Source organism: Dendropsophus ebraccatus, chromosome 3 (assembly GCF_027789765.1).
Source record: "Dendropsophus ebraccatus isolate aDenEbr1 chromosome 3, aDenEbr1.pat, whole genome shotgun sequence".
NCBI classification, from domain to species: Eukaryota; Metazoa; Chordata; class Amphibia; order Anura; family Hylidae; genus Dendropsophus; species Dendropsophus ebraccatus.
In genome coordinates, this window is record NC_091456.1 from 83,473,817 (window position 1) to 83,499,985 (window position 26,169).

General features: G+C 43.5%; 1 protein-coding gene across 4 annotated transcripts in view; it reads right to left on the bottom strand.

Annotated features, from left to right (window-relative positions):
* Positions 1–417: 417 nt before the first annotated feature.
* The window catches only part of PLPPR1 (phospholipid phosphatase related 1), a 150,459-nt gene continuing 124,707 nt past the window's right edge, over positions 418–26,169 (bottom strand). For all 4 annotated transcript variants that reach the window (XM_069964321.1, XM_069964317.1, XM_069964323.1 and 1 more), the window contains 4 exons: positions 24,756–25,006; positions 18,158–18,334; positions 3,974–4,105; positions 418–746 (listed from right to left, as the gene is read on the bottom strand). In XM_069964321.1, the coding sequence (XP_069820422.1) occupies positions 714–746; positions 3,974–4,105; positions 18,158–18,334; positions 24,756–25,006 (593 nt within the window). In that variant the 3' untranslated portion in view covers positions 418–713. The remainder of the gene's footprint in view (positions 747–3,973; positions 4,106–18,157; positions 18,335–24,755; positions 25,007–26,169) is intronic.

Genomic DNA, 26,169 nt, shown 5'->3' on the forward strand with positions numbered 1-26,169 from the left:
TACATAAAACTATCTCCAACTATCTTCTAGCCCAGAAGAACCAAACAAGTTTCATATTCCACAATGCACTGCAAAGTAAACATGAGCATTGCTTGGTCGCTCTGGACTATACCATCTGGACACTGGAATCCTTTATTCATCAGTTTGCATTTCCTAAAAATTAACTGGGAAAATATGCCTGTTTGAACAAGTACAAATAACCCATCAGTTGCTGATAGTTATTGTTGTAGGTAAAGTAGGTTATATAGTACATGGAGCAAATCCCTAAGAATTTAAGTTATGTCCACTCCTTAACATACTTCAAGTATAAAATTCTTCTTTCTTGGAAAAAAAAAATGTGTGATAGCGTTTTCATTTACACAGCAGTTTTAATGCTTATAAAATAATACAAAAAAGTTGTATACAAACATCCATAACAATGACAATGTAAAAGGGTGGTTGTCTCGTTTTAGTGCACCATATACTGTAACAGGAGAAAAAGTTTGCTCAGGGCATAAACATGGGATGTTGAATGTTGACACTAGAAAATAGAAAATAATATCAGGGCAAGCTACATCACTTCCTTGAACAAAATTGTACAAAAACATCAGCTTCTAACTAGATATAACATAATACTGATAGTCACAGTTTAACAATGAACAACTGTGTTTCTTGGTGGTCTCCATCTAATGTAGTATTAAAAAAAACAGTTCCTTTTATGCACTTTCGAGAATTCAGGTAACTTCAGTCATCGATGAAGAGTGATTCTGAAAGAATTAAAAAAATAAATGAAAGTGTTAAGTTCATAAACATTGTTAGTGCAAGTTTACTTTCATTTAGCTTTTTTAAACCTTTGGGTAAAAAAAAAAATCACTAAAAGCAGTCACTTTTATATTATAAATTATTACTTTTGTTTTAAAATCTGGGATCCCAAGTTTAAATGTTATCCCCTGTACACGGGATAAGTGCTAAATATCTGATAGGTTAATAACTTATTTCTAGGACCAATAGTGATAGGGATCTCTTGTCCCAAAGTGAATGCAGTGGTAGCTTGCATGCTTGGCAAGTGTTCCATTTACTCTCTCCGGGACCCCAGTCATCATATACAGTAATTATCTTCTGAATACTTTTAGGGCCACATGTATCATCCGGCGAATGGATGATTTTCGGCGGAAAGTGCCGATTTGCGTCTTTTTTTAAGCAAAAATGGCGGATTTGCGAATAAAATATTCGCAAATCGGCACTTTCCGCCGAGTACGCCAGGGGGCGGAAAGGGGGCGGAAAAGGGGCGGAGAGTGGGCGGAACGGAGGGCGCGGACTCAGAGTCCGCGTGATTTATCATCCGTTCCGCCTCAGCTGGCGTACACAGGATTTATGTAGAGGCAGTCTGCCTCTACATAAATCTCCGTAGCGCCGGAGCTGCGGGGGCATTTTTACGTCCGGCGTAAAAAACGCCGGACTTAATAAATGCCTCCCTTAGTGTATATATAAACCTGTTAATGGCTATGTTCATTTGGGGCAGCCACAAATCTTTTTCATTCCAGTCAATGAATCTTTCTGCAGTATATGCATGTATTTTTGTAAATATCATTCACGTGTATGGGACAATTGAAAAATTTGGAAATTGGAAATTTGCCAATTTGTCTAAAGGATACATAATCAATTGCAATTGTGTTTTGATTATTATTTATTTATTGTTTGTTTGTTAGGGAGAATGGTAAATAGACTAAAAGAGTAAAACAGCAGGACAAGACTACACAGTGCTGGTTTGTAATTTGCCCCAATGAAGACACAGGCTGTACAGTGGGTCTACACAGTATAGTAGGATCAAGCTAATAGCGAAACATGCGTTGGGGAGGAGGAGGACCACGCAGTCACCGGACTTGAGGTATACCGTGCACTTTTGCATATTACCTATTGGGAAGCTGGTTAGGCATTGTTGCCATTACTCTGTACATCTGTAATCACTTCAGTCGCCCATTTCTCAAAGACTCGTATGTAGCGTGTTTATAGCACTGTGCACTTTAGTATATACTATTTTGGCTGCTAGATTTATGTTGGACACTAGGTCCTGCAGCACTGTGCACTTTATTAATTTTGTTCTCTGTCTGGGCACTTTACCTTATTACGCTTCCCCTTACTGCTCAATCATGTCCTGGTGATCTTTGTGGCCCATCTATGTCATTTGTGCAAATATGTCAATATCATTTTCTTGAAATTTTAAAATATGTGTTTTTATGAATGTTATATGAATTTTTCAATAAAGTATACATTGTTTATTATATTTTGGTGTGAGCTATCAGTTTTGTAGGAATTTATTGTACAGTAGGTCTACATAGTATAGTAGGATTTTTCTAATACAGATAAACTAGCGCAATCAAAATATTTATTAATATGACTAATAATAGCATTACATTTAAAAGGAAAAAAAATATATATTATTTATTCTACATGTAAACAATATAAATAAATTACATTACTACCTGTTTAAATGTGTATTACTTGTATAAGTACTGAACATTCTAGTGTATTTGTTCTGTGTGTTTATAGTAATGTGATCTACGTAATCCAATATATAGCATAATAAGGCCTCAGTCACACTTTTGGCTGTTTCTTGTATACTGTATCCTGTATTGACTTCATATGCATCTACTATTGACCTTATGCTTAGTCTGTTTGTTAAATGTACACTTCTTTTTGTTATTTTTGGCAGGAGCCAGAAATGTTTCTAGTAAGCATATATTTTATTTGTCCACTAGAGGGACCATGTGCTCTTTTCTACAGAGGGATTAACATGTTTTATACACATCTCCCTCACCCTTGTCCTGTTTGTGGATCAATACAGAAAGGTTTTGTCAAATTATCCAATATTCTGATTCAATATATGAGATGCAGTCGGTTATATGTATGTTCTGTTCTCTTCTTAATATACTATAGTTAAAACATGCAGAGTAGGATTTACATACATGTACAGTGGTGAAGACATTCCACATATTTAATTAAGGCTGGGTTTACATATATAAGTTGGCATCAGTTGCGTTTTTTGCCTAAAAACTGACCACAACTGATGTCACAACTGATGCCAAAAATGCATCAGTTGTGATCAGTTTTTCTATCCTTCTTTTAATTAAAAACCATCAGTTTCCATCAGTTGTCATCAGTTCCCATCAGTTGTCACAAGTTGCTCTCATCAGTTGACATTTTTTTTCCAAGTATGTTTTCCTGTCATTTTCAATGGGATTTGCGGGGGAGCGCACGGGGGCTATATACTAATTGGGGGAGCTCACAGGGGGCTATATACTACAAGGGGAGAGCGCACAGGGGGGCTATATGGGAGGGGGAGAGCACACAGGGGGGCTAATTGGGAGGGGGAGAGCGCATATGGGGGGCTATATACTATTGGGGGAGAGCGCACAGGGAGGCTGTATACTAATTGGGGGAGAGCACACAGGGAAGCTAAATATTACTGGGGGGGCAACAGGGGGGCTATATACTACTGGAGGAGAAACAGGGGGGCGATATACTACTGGGGGACCAAGGGGGGACTATAGGTGAGGGGGAGAGCACACAGGGGGAGATATATGTTTATTTTGTGCTACTATTTGCCTGTTCGATTGAATTGGTGCGGCGCCGCATCACCGGAACGGCGGTCCGCCAGGACGCTTCAAGATGCCTCCTAACACACCGACGGTCCAGCGATGCGGCGGCCACTACTTCACCGCCGCACATTTTGAACGATCCCATTGAAAACAATGGGATCAGTTCAAAGATGCGTTTCCCTCCGACGCTTTTCTCCTGCGCCGCAGGGAAACGCCGCCGTACCGCCGGACATATGTAAACCCGGCCTAACTATATGTATTTGCTATCAGTAAACATATATTCTGATTTAGTTTCCTAAATTCTGCAACAGTGCTAATAGCAGTGCTTATTCCATAGCAGTTGGGAACAGATTTATAAGGAATAAAGACATCTAGATAGAGTAATGAAATAATACCTGTGCACTCAAAGTCTCCAGAGGACTCTCAACTCTGGGGAAAGCCATTAGGGGCATTCCCCGTGTGTCTTCAGGCTTCGGCTTAGATGGGAAACCATGAGTTCCTTTAAAGTTGTGTACAACACACAGTCCCTGCAAGAACAAAATGAAATTGTCATGATAGCAAAGTATAATTTTACTGCCACCAACTGTTTGGGGGGGGGGGGGGGGTGATATTGAGGTAAATGTTAAAGACTTTGTAGATTTGCCCTTTACTAGCCCTCTTTACTGCCTAGAATTCCTCTGTAAAGACAAGTTATACTTATAACTGGCAGCTCAGCCTTGTAATACCAAATAGTTCATCAATGAAGCCCCCGCGAATGAAGTGGTCACTCATCTCTAACCAATGTAAACCAGAGAGCAGTTCACATTATACTTTGCATGTTGTCTCTAGTTGGTATAGTATATCATTGTACAGTACTTATTCCCTGTTGCCTAGTGACACCTTTTCTAATAGGGAATAAAATATCAAGTCCCTAATGCCCAACGTCATACTGCTGTGTACTTCCATTCCCATCGGTGCACGATACTTATTCATAAACAAAAACATTGTTCCCTTTAACGTCACTGGAAATATTTTTCATCTGATCTGACTGCACTGAACGGCTTGTTATTCTTCATTTAAAAAGCTAAACTGCCTCCTACAGCTATTGTTCATGTATGGGAATGACATCAGCCTATAAAACAGTTTTCCATAGAAACGTGGATTTTATATTGATTTCCAGTTTTTAAGTTGATTTCCAGTTTTAATCTTAAAGGGGTTATCCGACTTTGTAAAAGCGCACTGCCCCAGCGCTCTCCTCTCCTCACATAAATAAGCTGCAGGGCCGGTCTGTGATGTGGGCGGCTGAAGTTCCCCCCTCCGTTAAGCCCCGCCCCCTGTGGACTGTTCCCATGTTCCTCCTGGCCCAGGACTTCCTGCCCCCAGCAGGTTATGTGTGGGGCCTCACGGCAGCTGCAGGAGAAGTAGTGTGGAGAGCTGGAGGCTACAGGCTGCTAACCTCCAGTTACACAGTGGCCACCAGCTACAGGGCTTCCTGACCATCCCCCTCCTGTCCTGTGCTCCACTGCAGGAAATATCAGGTACCTGGGGCTGTAGATAGCAGGGAGGTCGGGACAGAGAAGAGGGGGGAGTCTGCAGATCTGGGCTGAGAGAAGAAAACACACACACACACACACCCCTACCCCTGTTCCCCCTATAGCTGCCCCCTCTCCCCCAGGCTGCTTTGCCCCTGTCCACCTGTAGCTGATCTGTACCTCCCAAGCTTCAATGTGCACCCCTCCCCCCCCAGACTGCTGTGTTCTCCCCTTCAGGATGTTGTGCCCCCATACACCTGAGGCTGCTGTACCCCCCCACACACACACACACACACACACACACAGACTGCATGTATGGCCAGGTTTGCACTATGTAAAAACCAGCCTAACATGTGTAAAGATTATATATGTATATATATATATATATATTGTGGACATGTCACTGGAGATGTGTTCGAGGGGGTGTACATCTCACCTAGGCTGATGCGTAGTGTGAGGTGGTAAGTCCAGGAGGGATCTGTTGCTCAGCAGTGCTATGCTGCTGAGTTATTATTTATTTTTACCGGGCCTGGATTTACTGGAATGGTGGATAGGTTGGTAGTGGGATCTGCCATTCCCTCCCCCTCGATCCAGTATGGGTTTTGGGATCAGGTGAGCTCTGATCCCAATCAGCCTGAGAAGGCAAAAGGTGAGCTCAGTGTGCAGGGGAGTCTCTCAGACAGGAGTGAACAGCCTGTATGGTGTGTTCGCTGGGAGCTGGGGCTTATGCACACCCTGCAATATTACCTGCCAAGTGAAGTGACAGAGAGGTAACCTGTTGTATTAGTAAGCGCCCAGACGGGCAGGACTTTTTGTTTTGGTTATTCTCACTGCACGGTGTTGCTGTATTTACGTTGCTGGACCGTTTATGCTACAAATAAACACCAAAGCTGTTTTTAAGTCCAAGTTTGCTGCCTGAACTGTGTCCTAACACACCATCCCCCCGGGAAGATCCCTACAATTGGTGCTGCGGAGCGGGCAAAACGGTTGCTAGGGGCAACGGTGTGCATCGACTTGGCTACAGCTGCTTATGTCCTGGGTGAAGGCTGCGGCTTCACTCCAAAAACAGACAAGCAACATGGAGGAGATGATGAAGCAGTTAATGCAAGTGAGTCTGCAACAACAACAGGCTCAGGCAGCCGCTAAACAGGATCAGGAGGCCGCTAACCTGCGCCATGAACAGGCATTGGCTGCACACCAGCAGGCTAATAGGCTGCAACAACAGGCTCTAACAGACGCTAACCTACGCCACGAACAGGCTCTGACAGATGCTAATATGCGCCACGAACAAGCGATGGCTCAACAACAGAGACTTATTGAGCACCTGATAGCAAAGCAAGAGGCGTCTGCAGGTGCTAATCCCCAGCTGGTCGCAGCAGCCGCGCCAGAGACTTTGTCTGTGAGAAGAGCCGTGCAGCGTGCGCTGCAAAAGATGACTGCTGATGACGATGTTGAGGCCTATTTAACTGTCTTTGAGCGTGTGGCTGAGCGAGAAAAGCTACCCTCCACTGAGTGGGCAGAAGTGATTGCGCCTTATTTAACAGGCGAACCTCAAAAGGCCTATTATGACCTCAGTGAGCAAGAGGTCAAGGACTATCCTCGGCTAAAAGCAGAGGTACTCGCCCGACTAGGAGTTACTGCTGCTGTCCGTGCCCGGAGGGTCCGCAACTGGAGCTACAGTCTGGACAAGTCAGCGAGGTCCCAGATGTACGACCTGATCCATTTGGCAAGAAAGTGGTTGGAGCCAGACACCTCTACTCCTGCCCAGATCCTAGAGAGGGTCGTGATGGATCGCTACCTCCGTGCCCTTCCTGCTGATCTACAACGCTGGGTGGGACAAGGCGACCCTAGGAGTGCCGACGAACTCGTCAGCCTTGTGGAGAGGTTCCAGGCGACCGAGGACTACCTCTGTGATGTTCCTGCAGCACAGTCACCTCCCCAGAGTGCCAGACCTGTGCCTTCAGCTGGTAAGAGACTTCCATCTATTGGGGGAGTGTGGAGGGGTGCTGATAGAGGGAAGAGCGCTCAGGAGGTGTCTCAGGGGCAAAAGACTGGTGGTGGTCCCCGGTGGCTAAGTGGCCCTAAAAAGGACTCCCTGCCAAGGAGACCAGGCCCTATCCAGTGCTGGAGATGCCATGAGACGGGACATATGTCTGCCCATTGCCCTCTTACCACTGAGCCCATGGAGTGTGACGCTAGCCGGCGTCAGTCGCTATTTGCGGAGCCGTCTTTTGTTGCAGTCACTGGACTAGAGACTGAACCACAAGTCTGCAACATTACTGTAAATGACTTCCCTGTTAAGGCGTTGTTGGACTCAGGAAGCCTTGTCACCTTGGTGCATGCCAGCTTGGTGGCCGGGGACTTTGTGCCAAAAAGACATATGAGTGTGGTGTGCATACATGGTGATACAAAGGTTTACCCTATAGTACTGGCTAATGTCGGGACTGAACTAGGCGCTGTACAATATGAAGTGGGTGTGGTTAAAAACCTTATGCATAATGTGATATTGGGGCGTGATTTTCCTTTGTTCTGGGCTCTATGGGGAAAACAACAATCCCCTGAAAGGAGTGAGGAGACCCCTAAGTCTATTGCATTACCCACGGTAAATGATAAAAATGTACAGGATGAAAATGATGCTTTTCCTTTGCAGGTCCTGGCTGGTGAGGAAGAGGCTCCTCCCACTGCGCAGAATGTTCCAGACTTAGAGGTGTCTAGGGATAATTTTGGTACTGCACAATTACAGGACCCCACTCTCAAAAATGCTAGAGAGCAGGTCACTGTTATGAATGGGGTACCTCAGGAGCCAGAAGCTGAAAAAAAATTTCCACATTTTTCTATGACTAATGATCTCTTATATAGAGTCACTAGGATTAATGATGAGGTGGTGGAACAGCTTCTGGTGCCTAAGTCGTACCGGCGTCAGGTACTCGACATGGCCCATAATCATGTCCTTGGGGGCCACTTGGGGACAGATAAAACGCAGGAGAGAGTCCTCCAGAGGTTTTATTGGCCTGCGATTTATGCTGACATAAAAAAATACTGTGAGTCGTGCCCCACATGTCAGCTTAGCGCTCCAGTGTCGCATTTTCGCAGTCCTTTGGTCCCACTCCCCATCATAGAGGTACCTTTTGACCGGATCGCAATGGACTTGGTGGGCCCCATTGTAAAGTCGGCTAGGGGACACCAGTACATTCTAGTGGTGTTGGACTACGCGACCCGCTATCCTGAGGCTGTACCCCTAAGAAACACTGCCTCTAAAACAATTGCACGGGAATTGTTTTATATGTTTTCCAGGGTGGGGATCCCCAAGGAAATCTTGACCGACCAAGGTACCCCATTTGTGTCAAAGGTAATGAAAGAGCTATGCAAACTGTTTAAAATCTCACACCTTCGTACCTCTGTATATCACCCACAGACAGACGGGTTAGTGGAGAGGTTTAATAAAACCCTGAAACATATGTTAAAGAAAGTAGTGGAAAAAGATGGTCGGGATTGGGATCACTTACTACCTTACCTGATGTTTTCTATTAGGGAAGTACCCCAAGCGTCCACAGGGTTCTCTCCCTTCGAATTAGTCTATGGTCGTCACCCTAGGGGTTTATTGGATATAGCGAAAGAGACATGGGAAAGTGAGTCCACCCCATACAAGAGTGTTATAGAGCATGTAGCACAAATGCAGGACCGTATAGCCACTGTAATGCCCTAGTAAGGGAACACCTCCAGAGGGCGCAAGAGGGCCAAAGCAGAATTTACAATCGTTCTGCAAGAATCAGGACATTTAGCCCAGGTGACCGGGTACTCATACTTGTTCCCACGGTAGAAAGCAAATTCTTAGCAAAGTGGCAGGGTCCCTATGAAATTGTAGAGAAGATCAGTGAGGTCAACTACAAGGTGCACCAACCAGGTAGAAGGAAGCCTTTTCAAGTTTATCACATAAACTTGATCAAGCCCTGGAAAGACAGGGAATCCTTGGTGGCGACAAATCCTGTTGGTCATCTGTCACCACCAATCCCTCCGGTCAGGATTGGTGATACTCTATCAGTGTCACAGAAGCAGGAAGCTAAGGAGTTCCTGCAGAGAAATAAAGACAAGTTTTCTGACCTCCCAGGGCGTACGCATCTCATTAGTCATCATATTGAAACTGAGCCTAGAAGCAGAGTAAACCTTAAGCCCTATAGGATACCAGAAGCACGGAGGGAGGCGGTATCATCCGAGGTAAAACGTATGCTTGACCTAGGAGTCATTGAGGTGTCCCAGAGCGAGTGGTCCAGCCCGATTGTGTTAATCCCAAAGCCCAATGGAACTTGGAGGTTCTGTAATGACTTTAGAAAGTTAAATGAGATCTCCAAGTTCGATGCCTACCCCATGCCCAGGGTAGATGAGTTGATAGAAAGGATGGGTAATGCCAGGTACATAACTACCCTCGATCTCACTAAGGGCTACTGGCAGATCCCACTCACTCCTAAGGCTAGAGAGAAGACTGCATTCTCCACCCCTGATGGGCTCTTCCAATACGTAGTGATGCCATTCGGGTTACATGGAGCCCCTGCCACTTTTCAGAGGTTGATGGACTTGATTCTGCGACCACATCGTGATTACTCCGCTGCCTACCTCGATGATGTGGTCATTTTTAGCCCGGATTGGGAAAGTCACCTCTGTAAGGTCCAGGCGGTGTTAGATGCCATAAGTGATGCGGGGTTAACCATCAATGCAGAGAAGTGTGCACTAGCCTTAGAGGAGGCCAAATACTTGGGCTACATTATTGGGAGGGGGTTAGTGAAACCACAACTAAATAAAATTGAGGCAATACAGAATTGGCCTAAACCCCTCACAAAGAAACAGGTCAGAGCTTTCCTGGGTATTACGGGCTATTACCGAAGGTTTGTGCCGAATTTTGCTTCAGTTGCAGCCCCACTAACTGACCTGACAAAGGGTGCGAAGTCCGCAATGGTGACATGGACTCCAGAGGCCGAGAAGGCTTTTCAAAGCCTTAAGTCTGCCCTGTGCCAACAGCCTGTGCTAGTTACCCCTGACTTTAGGCGAGAGTTTCTAGTACAGACAGATGCCTCTAACACAGGGTTAGGTGCCGTCCTCTCACAGGTCGTGAATGGCGAGGAGCACCCGGTGATGTACTTAAGTAGGAAGCTATCCCCGGCCGAGAAAAACTATGCCATTGTGGAGCGAGAGTGTCTGGCAGTGAAGTGGGCCCTCGAATCCCTGAAGTACTACTTACTAGGCAGGAGATTCAAGTTAGTGACAGACCATGCCCCTCTAACATGGATGAAGCTTAACAAAGAAAAAAACGCAAGGGTGACTAGATGGTTTCTGTCCCTACAAAACTTCAATTTCACTGTAGAACACCGGCCAGGGAAATTACAGGCGAATGCTGACGCCCTATCAAGGGTACACTGCCTGTGGGGACAAAACGCTCAGCCCTCCGGTCTGAAGAAGAGGGGGGGGATATGTGGACATGTCACTGGAGATGTGTTCGAGGGGGTGTACATCTCACCTAGGCTGATGCGTAGTGTGAGGTGGTAAGTCCAGGAGGGATCTGTTGCTCAGCAGTGCTATGCTGCTGAGTTATTATTTATTTTTACCGGGCCTGGATTTACTGGAATGGTGGATAGGTTGGTAGTGGGATCTGCCATTCCCTCCCCCTCGATCCAGTATGGGTTTTGGGATCAGGTGAGCTCTGATCCCAATCAGCCTGAGAAGGCAAAAGGTGAGCTCAGTGTGCAGGGGAGTCTCTCAGACAGGAGTGAACAGCCTGTATGGTGTGTTCGCTGGGAGCTGGGGCTTATGCACACCCTGCAATATTACCTGCCAAGTGAAGTGACAGAGAGGTAACCTGTTGTATTAGTAAGCGCCCAGACGGGCAGGACTTTTTGTTTTGGTTATTCTCACTGCACGGTGTTGCTGTATTTACGTTGCTGGACCGTTTATGCTACAAATAAACACCAAAGCTGTTTTTAAGTCCAAGTTTGCTGCCTGAACTGTGTCCTAACACACCATCCCCCCGGGAAGATCCCTACAATATATATATATATATATATATATATATATATATTCTTTACACATGTTAGGCTTGGTCCCCATTTGTGGTTTGTTTTTGTTTTTTCTGCTCCTGAGCATTGAAGGAAAAGAATGAAAAAGAAAACCCACAGATGCTGCAAAACTGCTCCAGATAGAAGGTTACAAACTCATTCAGAAAAATATGCATCCATACAGAACGATGCACACCCATACAGTACAATATACACCCATACAGTTCAATATCACCCATACAGAACAATATACACCCATACAGAACCATACAGTACAATATACACCCATACAGAACCATACAGAACGATGCACACCCATACAGAACCATACAGTACAATAAACACCCATACAGAACCATACAGTACAATATACACCCATACAGAAGAATACAGTACAATACACAACCGAACAGAACCATACAGTACAATATACACCCATACAGAACCATACAGAACGATGCACACCCATACAGTACAATATACACCCATACAGTACAATATCACCCATACAGAACAATATACACCCATACAAAACCATACAGTACAATATACACCCATACAGAACCATACAGAACGATGCACACCCATAAAGAACCATACAGTACAATATACACCCATACAGAACCATACAGTACAATATACACCCATATAAAGCCATACAAAACAATATACACCCATACAGAATCGAACAATACAATATACAGCCATACAGAACCATACAGTACAATATACACTCATACAGAACTATACAGTGCAATATACACCTATACAGAACCATACACTACAATACACACCCATACAGAACCATACAGTACAATACACGCCCATACAGAACCATACAGTACAATATACACCCATACAGAACCATACAGAACGATGCACACCCATACAGAACCATACAGTACAATATACACCCATACAGAACCATACAGTACAATATACACCCATACAGTGCAATATACACCCATACAGAACCATACAGTACAATATACACCCATACAGAACCATACAGTGCAATATACACCCATGCAGTACAGTATGCACTCATACAGAACCATACAGTACAATATACACCCATACAGACCCATATAGTACAATATACACCCATACAGTACAATATACACCCATACAAAACCATATAGTACAAAATACACCCATACAGTGCAATATACACTGAAACAGAACCATACAGTACAATATACACCCATACAGAACCATACAGTACAATATACACCCATACAGAACCATACAGTACAATATGCACCAATACAGTATAATATACACTCATACAGAACCATACAGTACAATACACACCCATACAAAACCATACAGTACAATATACACCCATACAGAACCAAATAGTACAATATACACCCATACAGAACCATACAGTACAATATACACCCATATAGAGGCATACAGAACAACATACACCCATACAGAACCATACAGTGCAATATACACCTATACAGAACCATACAGTGCAATATACATCCATACAGAACCATACAGTACAATACACACCAATACAGAACCATATAGTGCAATATACACCCATACAGAACCATATAGTACAATACACACCCATACAGAACCATACAGTACAATATACACCTATACAGAACAATACACACCCATACAGAAGCATACAGTGCAATATACACCCATACAGAACCATATAGTACAATACACACCCATACAGAACCATACAGTACAATATACACCCATACAGTAAAATATACACCCATACAGAACCATACAGTAAAATATACAACCATACAGTACAACATACACCCATATAGAGCCATACAGAACAATATACACCCATACAGAACCATACAGTGCAATATACACCCATACAGAACAATACAGTACAATACACACCCATAAAGAACCATACAGTACAGTATACACCCATACAGAACCATAAAGTACAATATACACCCATACAGAACAATACAGTACAATACACACCCATACAGAACCATACAGTACAATATACACCCATACAGAACCATACAGTGCAATATACACCCATACAGTACCATATAGTACAATACACATCCATCCAGAACCATACAGTACAATATACACCCAAACAGAACCATACAGTACAATACACACCCATACAGAACCATACTGTACAATATACACCCATACAGAACCATACAGTACAATTTACACCCATATAGAGCCATACAGAACAATATACACCCATACAGAAGCATACAGTGCAATATACACCCATACAGAACAATACAGTACAATACACACCCATACAGAATCATACAGTACAATACACACCCATACAGAATCATACAGTACAATACACACCCATACATAACCATACAGTACAATATACACTCATACAGAACCATACAGTACAATATACATCCATACAGAACCATACAGTGCAATATACACCCATACAGAACCATAGAGTACAATATACACCCATACAGAACCATACAGTACAATACACACCCATACAGAACCATACAGTACAATACACACCCATACAGTACAATATACACCCATACAGAACCATACAGTGCAATATACACCCATACAAAACAATACAGTACAATATACACCCATACAGAACTATACAGTACAATATACACCCATACAGAACCATACAGTGCAATATACACTCATACAGAACAATACAGTACAATACACACCCATACAGAACCATACAGTACAATACACACCCATACAGAACCATACAGTACAATATACACTCATACAGAACCATACAGTGCAATATACACCCATACAGAACCATACAGTACAATATACACCCATACAGAACCATACAGTACAATACACACTCATACAGAACCATTCAGTACAATATACACCCATACAGAACCATACAGTTCAATACACACCCATACAGTACAATATACACCCATACAGAACCATACAGTTCAATACACACCCATACAGTACAATATACACCCATACAAAACAATACAGCACAATGTACTGTGTGATGTTTTGGGGCTGTCGCTTGGCAACACAGACTTTCAACTTCCTCCACAGGTTTTCTATAGGGTTGAGATCTGGAGACTGGCTAGGCCACTCCAGGACCTTGAAATGCTTCTTACGAAGCCACTCCTTCGTTGCCCTGGCGGTGTGCTTTGGATCATTGTCATGTTGAAAGACCCAGCCACGTTTCATCTTCAATGCCCTTGCTGATGGAAGGAGGTTTGCTTTCAAAATCTCACGATACATGGACCCATTCATTCTTTCATGTACCCGGATCAGTCGTCCTGGCCCCTTTGCAGAGAAACAGCCCCAAAGCATGATGTTTCCACCCCCATGCTTTACAGTAGGTATGATGTTTGATGGATGCAACTCAGTATTCTTTTTCCTCCAAACACGACAAGTTGTGTTTCTACCAAACAGCTCCAATTTGGTTTCATCAGACATAGGACATTCTCCCAATACTCTTCTGGATCATCCAAATGCTCTCTAGCAAACTTCAGACGGGCCCGGACATGTACTGGCTTAAGCAGTGGGACACGTCTGGCACTGCAGGATCTGAGTCCCTGGCGGCGTAGTGTGTTACTGATGGTAGGCTTTGTTACATTGGTCCCAGCTCTCTGCAGTTCATTCACTAGGTCCCCCCGCGTGGTTCTGGGATTTTTGCTCACCGTTCTTGTGATCATTTTGACCCCACGGGGTCAGATTTTGTGTGGAGCCCCAGATCGAGGGAGATTATCAGTGGTCTTGTTTGTCTTCCATTTTCTAATTATTGCTTCCACAGTTGATTTCTTCACTCTAAGCTGGTTGCCTATTGCAGATTCAGTCTTCCCAGCCTGGTGCCGGGCTACAATTTTGTTTCTGGTGTCCTTTGACAGCTCTTTGGTCTTCACCACAGTGGAGTTTGGAGTCTGACTGTTTGAGGGTGTGCACAGGTGTCTTAAAGTTTAAACAGGTGCCATTACTACAGGTAATGAGTGAAGGAAAGAGGAGACTCTTAAAGAAGAAGTTACAGGTCTGTGAGAGCCAGAAATCTTGATTGTTTGTAGGTGACCAAATACTTATTTTCCACCATAATTTGCAAATAAATTCTTACAAAATCAGACAATGTAATTTTCGGGATTTGTTTTCTCATTTTGTCTCCCGTAGTTGAGGTCTATCTATGATGTAAATTACAGACACCTCTCATCTTTTTAAGTGGGAGAACTTGCACTATTGGTGACTGACTAAATATTTATTTTCCCCACTGTATATGTACGAGGTGCCGCTGTTACCAGGGCCGTGTTAACAAAACTATGGGCCCCTGGGCACAGCTGTGAACTGGGCCCCCCGACCCAAGATCAAGTCCCCGCATCCCCTCCCCCCTAACCATGTGCTGTGCAGCCACATGTGGGTGTATATTGTACTGTATAGTTCTGTATGGGTGTATATTGTTCTGTATGGGTGTATATTGTACTGTATGGTTCTGTATGGGTGTATATTGTACTGTATGAGTGTATATTGTGCTGTATTTTTCTGTATGGGTGTATATTGTACTGTATGGCTCTGTATGGGTGTATATTGTACTGTATGGTTCTGTATGGGTGTATATTGTACTGTATGGTTCTGTATGGGCGTGTATTGTACTGTATTGTTCTGTATGGGTGTATATTGTACTGTATGGTTCTGTATGGGTGTATATTGTACTGTATGGGTGTATATTGTACTGTATGGTTCTGTATGGGTGTATATTGCACTGTATGGTTCTGTATGAGTGTATATTGTACTGTATGGTTCTGTATGGGTGTATATTGTACTGTATGGGTGTATATTGTATTGTATGGTTCTGTATGGGTGTATATTGCACTGTATGGTTCTGTATGAGTGTATATTGTACTGTATGGTTCTGTATGGGTGTGTATTGTACTGTATGCTTCTGTATGGGTGTGTATTGTACTGTATTCCTGTCTTTCATCTCAGTCTCAGCATTCATATAGCAAATTGGGTACTTTATTTGATAAACTACCCAGATTACTATATAAACTCAGATGGCAAGCAGTAAGATGTGGGGAGAGGCAGAAGTCTTTCTGCATGAAAGTGCACGTGTGTATAAATGTGTGCATGTTTATGTAAGTATGTAATATCCATATCTGTAAGTACAAAAGATGTACAGTATATATATATATTGTACAACTGTTTGTTAAATGTGTGAGTTTGTATGTAATGTGCAGATTTCTGGTTGAGGTGTGTGTGTGTGTGTGTGTGTGTGTGTGTGTAATGTGTACTTATTTGTATAGTATGTGTATTGTGTCTATAAGTTTGGTATGTGTATAATGTGCACATGTGTGTATATGTGTCTAATCTAGGTTTAAATGTGCTTGCATGAATGTGTTCTGTGTGCATGTGTTCCTGCAGTGTGTATACATGTAACAGACAGCTAGTGTGGACCCACTGTGCCACTCAACCAGTTTGGCTAGTATGTAGTCAGCAAGCCAGGACATCAGCAGGAGAGTCAGCACAACTTGAAACTCATGTTCCATAAGGATTGAATCTGAAAAATGATCTAGCATATATTTATTGATGTTTAGTGGTGGTGTGGTTTACTGCAGCTCAGCTCCAATTGACTTGAATGGGGACATAAGGCTTCTGGCATGTTTGGTGTGAATGGGTATGTTCACACTGTGTAATATAGGCGGAATTCTGCAACGGAGCTCTCTGCCGCGGAATCCTGCCTGCCTCAGTCTCTCTATGGGAGGGCTCGCACGCCTCCGCTCCCGACACCCCCTGCTCAAAAAATGACATGTCAATTCTTTGAGCGGAGAGTGACAGAAGCTGAGGTGTGCGAGCCATCCCATAGAGACACTGTGTGACACAGAGGCAGGCGCGATTCCGCGGCAGGGAGCTCCGCAGTGGAATTCGCCTATTTTACTAAGTGTGAACATATCATATAGGTGCCAATGCAGAGGTTCCCCCTAAACAGCTGTTGACAGACATTGATATAATATTCATGAGGCCATCAATATTATAAATCTGGAAAACCAGCCTTTTATAAAAGAAGACTGTGATGAAGCATATGGAGGACCTCTCCGCACATACTGACCGTGATAAGACCTTGTTTAATAGGACTTGGTTTTGTTGGGAGGTGTTCAGTGATTCTGGTGACATTGCGACCTGGATCTCACAATTTTGGCGTTAGTCTTATTGTGATGCCCTTCATTTATAAAGATGTTAGTTGCTATCTTAATGCTCTTTCTTCTTTCTCTCTCTTACTCCTCTCCTTCCCTTTTTCTTTCCCTCTCCTGTATTGTCTTTCCTTCCACCCCCCCCTCCCTCCCCTTTCCCTCCCCACCCCCCCACCTCCCCTTTACCGTGTGTTTTTGGTCTTGTCAGGCCCTGTTTTACTATTAGTTAGTGCCTTATATCAGATGACCTTTTTTTTCTATATTGCTGAGCTATGGAAGTGCATTGGGTGAAATACTGGGTCTTTCTCCTTGGGTCTCTTGACCTTATAGTATGTATTGCTAAATTCTTGTGATACTGTGGAATTATGTGCCTTGACCTCTCATGCACTATGTTCTCTATTTTGTTATAAGATATTGGTCTCTCAATAAACCTTGATTTACCAAAAAAAAAGAAGACTGTAATGACCATAATACTGTACAAGGGACACTCATTCTTCAGCTGCACACATACTTTGAGCAGGTTAAAAACTCTGATGTCTGTTACACATCTCCCCGTCTATGACATGTCAATACATCTAAAAGGACCTAACAGGTGTATAGACCCTGGGGCATTGCACAGTTATATATATATATATATATATATATATATATATATATATATATATATATATATATATATATAGTTATAGTTATAAAGTGTGGATTTTTTTTTTTTTTTGGGGGGGGGGGACACGTTTTTTAAGAAATGACACAAATACAGTATATGATATATTTTCTTATAGGAGTCTCACATTTCAAAAATCATTGAATTTCTAAATAGTATACTGTACATGAAGAATAAAATAATGAAACATTATTCTGACGCCACTTACCAAAAACAAAGCTACAGCAGTCCCAAGAATGAAGCCACCAATAACATCTACACAGTGGTTTCTGTATTCAGATACACGGTTTAGTCCAGTTAGAAATGCAGAACAAAGAGTCCCAAGGCAGAGAACAGGTTTCGCTAGTCTGCTGCTTTTCGTTTTGATTGTGCTTGTGATGTACATCTGAAAGAGGAGAGGGAATCCCTTGTCAGTTCAAAGACATTGGGCTTCTTTTAACTTTGCCATAAAAAGAACTTAACAGATCTGTGTGACACATCTGGAATTGTAAAGTGTCTATCTGCAATACATTATTCACAATGTAAAAGACACCTTGATCTACAATTTACTAAAATGATAAAAACAATCTATGGTTAAAGTAAATAATGTTACATCTGTTTGGGATTGCCTACTTGGGCAATCTGCCCTAGACCAGAGTCTCCAACAGGGCAACATTCCCTGTTGTCACTGGGTGTACAGTAAAGTCAACAGTGTCAACCATTGTCCTGCAACCATGTGTGGTGTCCCACCACGGGTGTTGCTATTAGTTACACCCTTCGTAAAAACTTGTACTTATTGTGCGTGAGTGGTGATGAGTAGTGATCAAGTTTCCCCACTAGATGTCGCTCTTATAGATTTATGTACTCAGATGCTGCACGGCTGAAGTATGTAAAGGGTTATTGTTTATTTGTGTGTCACGTGGATATGTGGACCTATGGAAATCTTTTCTTCTTCTATCCTATCATCTCTCTTTTTACTTCTTCTACTGCACTCTTCACCCACTCACAGCGCACCTTAGATATGCTGAGAAAGGAAGTCACATGGGTAGAGGAAGTGCACGAGTCTTCTGTGTTGGACATTGTAGAGGAAGGATGCAAGCTAGAAAGCTCTCTACAGTGGTCCTCTTTGGGCCCTGGCCCTCTGCCAGGTCCCCCTACTCTCAGGAGTTCAGTCTTAGTCACATCCCCGTATGGGCAGGAAGCAAGACAAGACACATCTAACAGTTTCTCTTCTGTTTACTATACGCAACACTATGCAGTGTTAAACTCCTACAGGAGAGGACAAGTCAGAGATAACCTCAACTCACACCGTGGACTAGGAGAGGCACAGTGCAGGACAGTATCCACAGACAGCAGTAAGCTAGGAACTGATCTGGACAGAGCAAAGTTGCTAAGAGCCTAGGAACTTTATCTTGCAGCGCAGTTGTCAGCAGGAAATCCTCAGCAACCCGCTCATCCCAGGTAACAAGGTACAAGCAGGGGCGGTCTTGGAATTTCTGGGGCCCCAAGCAAAGTTATGTCTGGGCCCCCCCCTTGACACGCGGTCCAGAACAATAGACCGCTGTGTGTTGCCCCCAGTAGTATATACCCCTTGTGCGCTACCGTCAGTAATATATACTCCTTGTGTGCTGCCCCCAATAGTTTATACCCCTTGTGTCCTGCCCCCAGTAGTATATACCCCTTGTTTGCTTCCCCCAGTAGTATATAGACCCCTGTGTGTTCACCCAGTTATATATAGCCCCCCCAAGTGCTCCCCCAGAAGTATATAGACCTCCTGTGCGCTGCCCCAGTTGTATATAGACCCCCTGTGTGCTGCCCCCAGTTTTATATACCCCCTGTGTGCTCCCCCACTAGTATATAGGCCCCCTGTGTGCTCCCTCAGGGGTATTTAGCCCCCCTGTGTGCTCCCCTACTTGGATGTAGACCTCCTGTGTGCTCCCCCACTTGGATATAGACCCCTGTGTGCTCCTCCAGTAGTATATAAACCCCCTGTGTGGTTCCCCCCGTAGTATATAGACCCCCTGTGTGCCCCACCAGTATTATATAGACCCCTTGTGTGCTGCCCCAGTAGTATACAGACCCCTGTGTGATCCCCCAGTTATATATAGACCACCTGTGTGCCTCACAAGTAGTATATAGACCCCCTGTATGTTCCTCCAGTAATATATAGACCCCCTGTGTGCCACACCAGTTGTATATAGACCCTTGTGTGCTCCCCCAGTAGTATATAGCCCCCCTGTGTGCTCCCACACTTAGATATAGACCTCCTGTGTGCTCTCCAAGTTGTATATAGACCCCATTCTGCAGCCCCAAGTAGTATATAGACCCCCTGTGTGCTGCCCCCAGTTGTATATAGACCCCTCTGTGAAGCCCCAGTAGTCTATAGCCCCCCTGTGTGCTCGCCCTGTTATATAGCCCCCGTGTGCTCCCCCCATTTATATAGACCCCCAATGTGCGCTCCCCCAGTTAAACAGATCCCTGTGTGCTCCCCCTCCCATATAGTATATAACACAATAAAACAAACACTTATACTCTCCTGGGTCTGGGCGTCTCCTCTTCTCTTCACTCTTGTGGCCGCAGGAAGGGTTTTCCCTGCAATCACAAGAGGCCGCACTCCCCTTGTCCTGGAGCCGATGCTCCAGTGATGTCACTGGAGCATCGGCACCACAAGGACAAAGCTGCCACTTGTGACCGCAGGGAAAACCCTTCCTGCGGCCACAAGAGTGACTGACAGGAAGGGAGCCAATGTCTTCCGCCCTGTCAGTGCTGCTGCATGTAACTATGAGCGCTCATTACGAGTGCTCATAGTTACAGTTCAGATGGCAGCAGCGAGCGGCCCAGCGGCCCTGTCCAGCGGTCTTGAGCACAAGAGCAGGGCGTGGGGGCCCCCCTGGATGTTGGGGGCCCAAGCGATCGCTTGGGGTGCTTGGTGCCAAAGACCGCCACTGGGTGCAAGGCCCCTCAGGGGTACAGGAAAGTCAACAGTTTGAGTCAAAGCCAGCCAGTAACAATTAAGCCACAAATGTTAAAGCCAGAATAGCAAGCCAAGGGTCAAAACCAGGAGAGAAATACAAAAGACAGAATCAGAAACATACAGGTGGTAGAGCAGTACAAAATTAAGGTCAGGGACATAACAGTACATAGTCAGGAACAATACAAAGGTCAGGAATGGTATCAATAATACAGAATGCTGTTAATAGCAGGCAGAAAATAATCCATAACAGGCCACTGCTGTGATCAGCCACCTCTTTGAAGGGGTACTTCCCTTAATAAAATTTAACCCTGTTCAGTCCCCACCAATAATCTAAGCTTGTTTGTAATAGGTTTCTACTACATGAATTGGGACGTTTGTCTGCAGCACATCCTGACCTTGAAGCAGAAGAAAATCCTCACTTCCTGATCCAAATGTTTTTCTGTTCCCCTCTCCCTTCTGAGACCAAAGTCACATGAATGTGGTTTCCTCTGTTGCCAGGCAAGCTGTAACAACTTATCTCTAACCCCACCCACTACTGACATCACACCGATCAGTGGCCATCTGGTCAAGGGGCGGGGAAACAACAGTGACAGCCTCCAGAGCAGTATAGGGAAAAAGAAAGAAGGATCTTGTGTGGAGTCTAGTCAATGGGTTATGAGGTAAAACAAACCAATGCCCTGCGTTTTTGAGGCAGAAACAGTGACAGAGAATATACCTGAATTTTGTGTTTTCGTTTTTCCCTCCTCCCTTTCTAAGAGCTCTAGCACTTTCAGTTTTCTGACTATAGGGCCATATAAGGGCTTGTTTGTTACAGGAGTAGTTGTACTTTGTAATGACATCTTTCATTCGACCATAACATGTATGATGAAACCCCAAAAATATTATTTATGAAGATATAAATTGGTGAAATCCTAAAAAAGAATGCCATATGGTAACTTTTGGGGGGTTCCTGTGTCTATGTAATGCACTATACGGTAAAAGCAGCATGATATTATTATTCTATAGGTCAGTCCGAACACAAACATACGCAGGTTCACTCAGATTCTCTAATGTTATATTTTTTTTTTTTTATGAAATCCTTTTTTTTGCAATTAATTATTAATAAAATGGGCCTATTGTGACGCTTATAAAATCGTCAATCCGCGCACTTTTTTCCTTCTTTTAATTTACGCTGTTCGCCATTCACGATGCTGCTTGTAATATTTTAATAGATCGGACAATTATACACGCTAGAGTATATTATATGTTTATTTATTTTTATATGTTTTATTTTTATAATGGGAAAGGGGGGTGATTTAAACTTTTATTGGGGGAGGGGCTTTGGGCTAGTGTAATAATGATTTTCACTTTTCTTTAAAACACATTTTAAGTCCCCCTGAGGGACTTGTACATACAACACTTTGCTTATTTACACTGATCACTGCTATGCCATAGGCATAGCATTGATCAGCGTAATAGGCTTTCTGCTCATTGAGCCTGCCACAGCCGATCGGACCGCACGGAGACAGGTAAGAGACCTCCGGTGGTCGGATACAGCGATCAGGATCCCCGCAGTCACACTGCGGGGGTCCTGATCGGTAGGGGACAGGGGGCAATCACGGCATTTTAGGGGTTAATGACACACTGCAGAGCAATCGTTGCAGCCTGTCATTAACGGCTCAGAGCAGCCGGCCCCCACCTCCTATCAAGCGCACGCTTCATAGGAAAGGACGTACCGGTATGCCCAGGGTCGTCTGGCCACAGTAACCCATGGCGTAGCGGTACGTTCATAGTCGTCTAGGGGTTAAGCCAGCAATGGGCAGATACTACAAGATGAGGCAGATACTTGGCAGTTGGCTACAAGGTGCAATGCATGCTGGGAAATGTATTTTTCTGGCCAGTGCCATCTTGGATATAGACTGGCTTTTTAGAAAAACTCGTAGCTCAGGAACAGCAGAAGCTAGAAAGATGGGATACATCTCAAAATACAGGTTTGGAGGGATTTAATTTTTTTAGCTTTTTAGTGGAATACCCATTTAATGTCCCTCCAACTGTTGCCCCTGATTTAATAGGCAAACCCACTGGGGTCGGACAAAGTAAGACAGCAAGGCAATCATGGCAACTAAGTGCTTCTTCAGTCGACACAACAAGGGAGAATTGCCGATGCTGGATCACGAGGAGGTAAGTTCCTTACAGATGTATAGAGAATGGCTACAGAAATACAGAGTAAAGACATGGGGCCAAACAGATGCCTTGTAGACGCAGCTCTAATACTATGTATTTCTAGCAAATTTCCTGTCATACTAAAGTTTTGTCTATAAAACTGGCCACATAAGATTTCTGCAGGATTAGAAAACCATCTAACGCTTGCTTCACATTAACATTGTGACTTCTATCATACAAGGAAGCCACAATAATATGTTGGATTCGTTACATAGCAGCCATTCACACGAATCACCCTCTCCTGATGAATGTTGCAACCCTAGTGTACGCCATGAAGAAACGCAGATTCTTACCTTCCCCATGGTGTATACCAGCTGAAACACCTGGACAAGGTACCTAATTTATCAAGGTTTACCTGGTGTAAACTATACAAAAAAATCTAGATTCTTGTGCAAGCCCTGCGACAATTGCAGGGCTGGCCGACTTTGCAAAGAGACGTGCGCCTGACAACCTTACAATTTTATTACAGCTTTAAAATGAGTCACCAGCGCAACTAGGCGGCAGGAAAAGCTAAACGTATCTAGGTATGTAACCATTAGGAAGAGGGAGATTGTGATAAGTGGTCTTTTTCTGCCAACAATCTGCTATGTAAAATGGGGGCAGGGCCTTATGTATGAGTTGCGCATGAGTGCGCTAGTCTTGATAAATGTCCCCTAATGTGTACATGGGTTTTCTGATTCTTCCTTCAAGGACATATCATGGAAATGGATATGATGACTTTTAACACACGCCTTTACTGAAATGATTATATCACAGTAATCTTACTTACCTCTAATGTATGTAACATTTTGTAAACCTGAAATGCATTACAGCTACTGTATATGAACTGAATAGACACTTTTTTTATGGACAACCACCTAGTAATACATAGGACCTCCTCTGGCCTTCAGAACCATAATTATTCATTGTGACATACAATAGATATTAATGTATGACTATACAACCCTTGTGGCATGGTGCAGTATCCTGCTACAAGTGTACTTTTGCAATAAGGTAAACAGCTGGAACAAAGAGATGACGTGAGTCACCATAATGCTTAGTCTTACTGTCCAAACATTCATCTACAGGTATCAGAGTATCTCCTTGGATGCTAAGAAAACATCCAAAAACAATGCAAGGGGGAAAGTGCCACCATACATGTCTATGCCATGCTGTAAGTGCTCACTTACAGCATAGGTGTGACTCCTGCCAGTTTCCCCATTGCATGGTTTTCATATGATTCATTAGGGAAGAAAAGTGAAGCTTTGGAAACAGGATTGTGTTGTCATCTGCTATTTGGTTCCAAGGTGTACAACTGGTTATTCCAAGAAAACCACAAAATCACCTAAATCTCTTAAATTTCCCCTTCTAATATAGAGTCACAATGACTCAATTGTCTCCAAAAATCGTGCTTAGCAGTCCTTGGTCACATGTCTTGGTCACATGCTCCAAAATAGCAGATGTCTCTAAGAAAGTGGCCATTGAGATTCAGATATTGTAAAACTAATGATGAACACTAGGTGGCAACAGTGCTTTGCAGCTGCAATAAAGACTTTCTTAAAATCTTTAGTATTTTGATGTTGATTTTGTAAATTGAAAATGCAATAAAAATAAGTAAGATTGAAGTGCTAAGACAATACCGAAATGAATTGAGAACTCAAAGTTTACTTACTGTTGCATATAATGCAGAGTATATACTTAAAGCCGCATGTTTGGATGGGAATGACCTCCTGGCTTTCTCAATCTCTCTAGGATCACCAGTGCAGATATTTCCATTGCTGATAAACTGATGGTGGGCAAGACAATCTGGTCCAGTGTAGTTTGGTTTACATACAGTCAAGAAATATGGAGTAAGGTTGCCTGTTACCACTTGGCCTGCATTTACAAAAATGTCTGTCGCAAACAAGCCAAATGCAAAAACACCTGCAAGAGAAAGAAAAGAGTCATTAGAGCAATTCAGCTTTACGCAGTTATTTAGGACTGTGTTATGGTAGTTGTGCATTCTTTAATGCTTAATCAAACCCCAGTGTTCCTGCAGTATCACCTGTTTCATACCAGATTAGCTGCATCTAAAGGGCATAAAACGTGCTGCCACTCGCTTCTCCTGACCACTGGAAGTCCCAGTAGTGAAAAACCTATTGATTTTTTTATGCCGGCACGCATTTAATCATCTAAGAAATCCAAGGCATTATCATCTTTTTCAAACCACACAATAGTGAACCTTTATTACACCAATGCAGCGTGTCAGTATAAACCTTTGTCAAGCAGGACTGCTGACTTAGGGCTGGGCCCAATGAGGCATGTCAGCATGTTACTTTTTGAGTACATTCAGATTTGAAAACTATGATGTTTCTTCTTGTTCACATAGTTAAATATTTATTTACACAAGGGGGAAAACAGAAATAAGTGTATATATACCAACAAAACACAACAATCACTGAGCTCAGGGAGATCAGTGAAAAAAATCCAATTGAGTACTCATTTAAGAGTCTCAACTGATTGCCCCTAGAAAATTTGAATATGCAAAGAAAGGGTCTGTACAGCCTCAGTTGTGAGTCTCAAGACACGAGAATAGCCAGATATCCCTCCAGAGAAGGAAGCCTGTTGTCAAGGGGTGCCTCCCAGCGGAGAGAACACCAAAACACCATGATACGTAGTACCTTAAGTCCCACTCTGTTGCGAGTATTGGGACAAAAATAGGGAAATACCAGGGTGGCCCCTTTTAAGTCAAAGCCTTACTCGGTTGTGAGTATAGCAACAAGACAAGGGGTTACCAAAGCCAGGCATCCATCCACAGACAGCTGTTTTGGGGTATTTGCCCCTTGTCAGTCTGGAGCAGGATTCTGGCTAACAGAGACATTGATCCTCCGAAACAGGGGCACTGATCTCCCTGAGATCAGTGATTGTTGTGTTTTGTTGGTCAATTTTTCATTGCCCCTGTTAGCCAGAATCCTGCTCCACACTGACGGGGGGCAAATATCCCGAAACAGCTGTCTGTGGGTGGATGCCTGGTTATGTCACAAAACTCGCAACTGAGTTAGACTTTGACTTATAAGGGGCCATCCTGGTATTTCCCTATTTGTGTC